Here is a 3,178-nt window from a genome sequence, read left to right on the forward strand (position 1 = left end):
AAAGTTTTGGACTTTAATGTTACCAACACAACCACCAAATCAGCAAAATACTGGTTATTATTGACCATTTTCTCTCATTTGTGTTGGACATTAAATGAAATCCAATCAAAATACAACTTAAACACGTATTCTGACTTGTTCGGCCATGGTGACCCTGAATAAAGCTGCCAGATGTTTCCGAGACAAAGAAGAAATGTCACACACACAGTGAGCAAAACTCATGCATTGCGTCTTCAAATGGGACGAAAGACTGTGAGGACCGAACACTCAAGCAGCGTCAGTGTTCAGCACACAAACAAGTTAGTCTTCATGCACGTCACTGAAAAGTAGAAACTCCATGCTTTGTTACTTTCACAAAACCACAGATCCGTCTGCTGGTTCAACACCTGAGATTTATAGATTCGAATCCAACTTTCAGTTCTCACACAAGACTTCATCACTAAAGGGCGCTGCACACTAAGTCTGTACTGTATTATCCATCCAAAACCTTTGTCAGTCATTAAAGGAACAGGTTTGATTTTCTGGAGGAAAAGGAGGCCTTGCAGGAGGAGACAGCTCCTTTATCAACAGGTAAAACTCTCCTTGTTCTTGACACCTTGCACCCAATATTTCCTTCTTCTACTTTCAAGTGAGAGGACCACAAAATCATCCTCATTGCTTGACGACTCCGTTTTTTATTGGATCACAGATTTAAAAACTCGTACAGAAAAGTACAGACTTGGTGCACACAGACTTTAACAATTAAATTGCAAATGGATGCACACTGGGTTTATCTAAACTGTTTCTGTTCTCCATATCACACCAGTACAGTCCTGTTCTGTGAGCTTAACTGGGTCAGACTGGTCTAATTAAGAGCAACACTCTGGGACCACATAGCTTAAAATATAAGGTCTGCAGTCAACCCTGACCATGCAGAGTCACTCAGAACTGATGAATTAAGATACGATTTGGAGAAGTTTACAGCTTACAGAAGACCTGCAGGACTGTCAGTGCTATGCTTCAGCTAAGTAGTTAAATAATCAGAAAAGTCGGCGCTCTAATTTATCGGCTCCGGTTGGTTGTGTTTGTTGACATCAGCCCGACATCTGCAGACAGCTGCCAGTTAGCATTAGCTACCGAACAGGTAGAGATCAACCCAACGTGTTCCAGACTCGAAAGGTAACTTATCAACCTACCAACCAGTTTGGAGCCTAACTGAAACTTTCAAATGTAAACTAATAAATCTTTACCCTTCGATTCATGTGACTTTGGTTTCACAAATCTGGTTTGTTTTAACAAACTATATAAACATCATAGTAGCTTAAACTAAACCAGACGAGACAAAAACCAGCCAATTCAAGTCTAAACCAGTCTAAAACAACCTGGTCGGGTCCAGTCCAGTTCAGACCAGTTTCAACTAGTTTCTTACCATCTATGTCTCCTCCGGGGGCCGAGATCTTAGACATGCAGAGGTGGGTGGTGCCGATGACATCGTTGTGACTGGCTCTGTCCCTGGAAGGAGGAAGTAAGAGAAAAACCCAAAGCTCGGACAGATTATTTTAAAGCCAAATGGTGACATGAATTAAAATGTAGTACTATAAACCAGAGGTTTTCAAACTGCCCAGGAGGGCCATGGGAGAGTTGAAGGAGGAGTTGTCTGTACATTCATGGATACATTACAACCAGAAATTGCTAATAGCTGATTCGGCATACTTTTAATGGTGCCAGTTTGCCAGAATGTAAACAAATCGTATTCAAATCAAAGTTGTAGCCCACAGCTTAATACAGTTGTCTTGATCTCGTCAGGCTTTGGAAACCCCTGCTCTAAACTAAAGACATACTCTAAGTTGCTGTTATATTTAGTCAGTTTGATCAAACAAAATGTCAAAATAAAGATATATCAGCAAGAATTCACCAGTCCAGAATTCTGATCCTCATCTTCTCACACATGGAGGGAAACTGGGAGGGGAAAAGAAAGCACGAAATGTATAATGATCCGTAAATCAGTCTCGGTAGCTCAATATTACGTACTATATGTTTGCATTCTGTGTTTTTGTGTCTCACCCTAATAGGCATGCTCAGACTCTGGTTCCACTGTGGATTTGCGTTTTTCTCCAGAATCTTTGTGCAGACCTGAAAATAAAAAAAAAACGCAATACATCTTAAATGGTTAGGTTCTGTACTTAATGTTGAGTTTTGGATGAACAGCTGTCCGGATCAAATGACTTTGATGGAAGTTGTTGGAAGTCATACGCACAGTTTTGCCAGCAAAGTGGATCTCCACCAGAGGATCCACCAGGTTCTTCCTGTTGCTGTCGAACCCAAGAATCTGCCTCATCCCATCCATGAAGGCGTCGTCCACTGCAGACAAGACAAAAAACATTAAAAAACTCTCAATCCTTGCCTTTTAAGCATGTGAATAAACAATAAACACACACTAGAGACTGACTTTGTGGCAGGTCTTCAGCTCTGAAGATCCTCAGGGTGAACGTGGCTCCTCTCAGAGACAGACCGGCCGGTCTCAGCAGGTTTCCTTCTATGTCTTCTTTGTCTTCCACACACTCGCGTTTATCAGCCTGGAAGACACACACATACAAATGCTCTCATATATTTAAAAAAACACCTGCATTCATTAAGAAACATGGAATATACAATATACTGTACAAAACAGAGGTGGGACGAAGTTATTGTTCTGCAACTCACAAGTTTCAAGTTTTTGTATGCAAAAGAAAATCTTTATCATTTAGTTCTTCATAATTCTCTCTATCTTGATTGGATGCTGTCGGGTTGGTTCAAACAAGGTGCATCTTGGGATTTAAGTGTCGACCTGGTGAGAATAAATAGCGTTGACGATAGCTGATTCAGGCAATCAAACTAAATGAATTGATTCGTGGTACACTTTTTAAATAACACACTCTTTAATCTTTGGGCATGGGGGAAGGTGTTAGGCATGGGACAATATGAAAATGTACGATTATCCTGCACTGTAAATCCTAACAGCATGTCTTAATAAAAGAAGTAAGTTAATATAAATAAATCCTCCCAAAAATGTTTAGTCACTCATTCCTATCAATTAAACTCAACTCAAAAATGTATTGTTAAAGTAATAAATCAGGTGTGAAATTAAATGACATCACTCCAACTACCACCACAACCCCCACCAGCCCCCAGCACCCCCCCCCCACTCACTCTTGAGGCA

General features: G+C 40.6%; 1 protein-coding gene across 1 annotated transcript in view; it reads right to left on the reverse strand.

Annotated features, from left to right (window-relative positions):
* Nucleotides 1–3,178, reverse strand: part of dysf (dysferlin, limb girdle muscular dystrophy 2B (autosomal recessive)) — a gene marked incomplete in the record, with an annotated part of 75,045 nt that overhangs the window by 64,605 nt on the left and 7,262 nt on the right. Inside the window, 5 exon segments of the mRNA XM_035675816.1 lie at nt 1,409–1,491; nt 1,895–1,938; nt 2,044–2,112; nt 2,237–2,340; nt 2,429–2,555. Of these exon segments, the coding sequence (XP_035531709.1) occupies nt 1,409–1,491; nt 1,895–1,938; nt 2,044–2,112; nt 2,237–2,340; nt 2,429–2,555 (427 nt within the window).

This window comes from Morone saxatilis, unplaced genomic scaffold (assembly GCF_004916995.1).
Source record: "Morone saxatilis isolate NCDOM2014 unplaced genomic scaffold, NCSU_SB_2.0 Contig4, whole genome shotgun sequence".
In the NCBI taxonomy this organism is placed as follows: Eukaryota; Metazoa; Chordata; class Actinopteri; family Moronidae; genus Morone; species Morone saxatilis.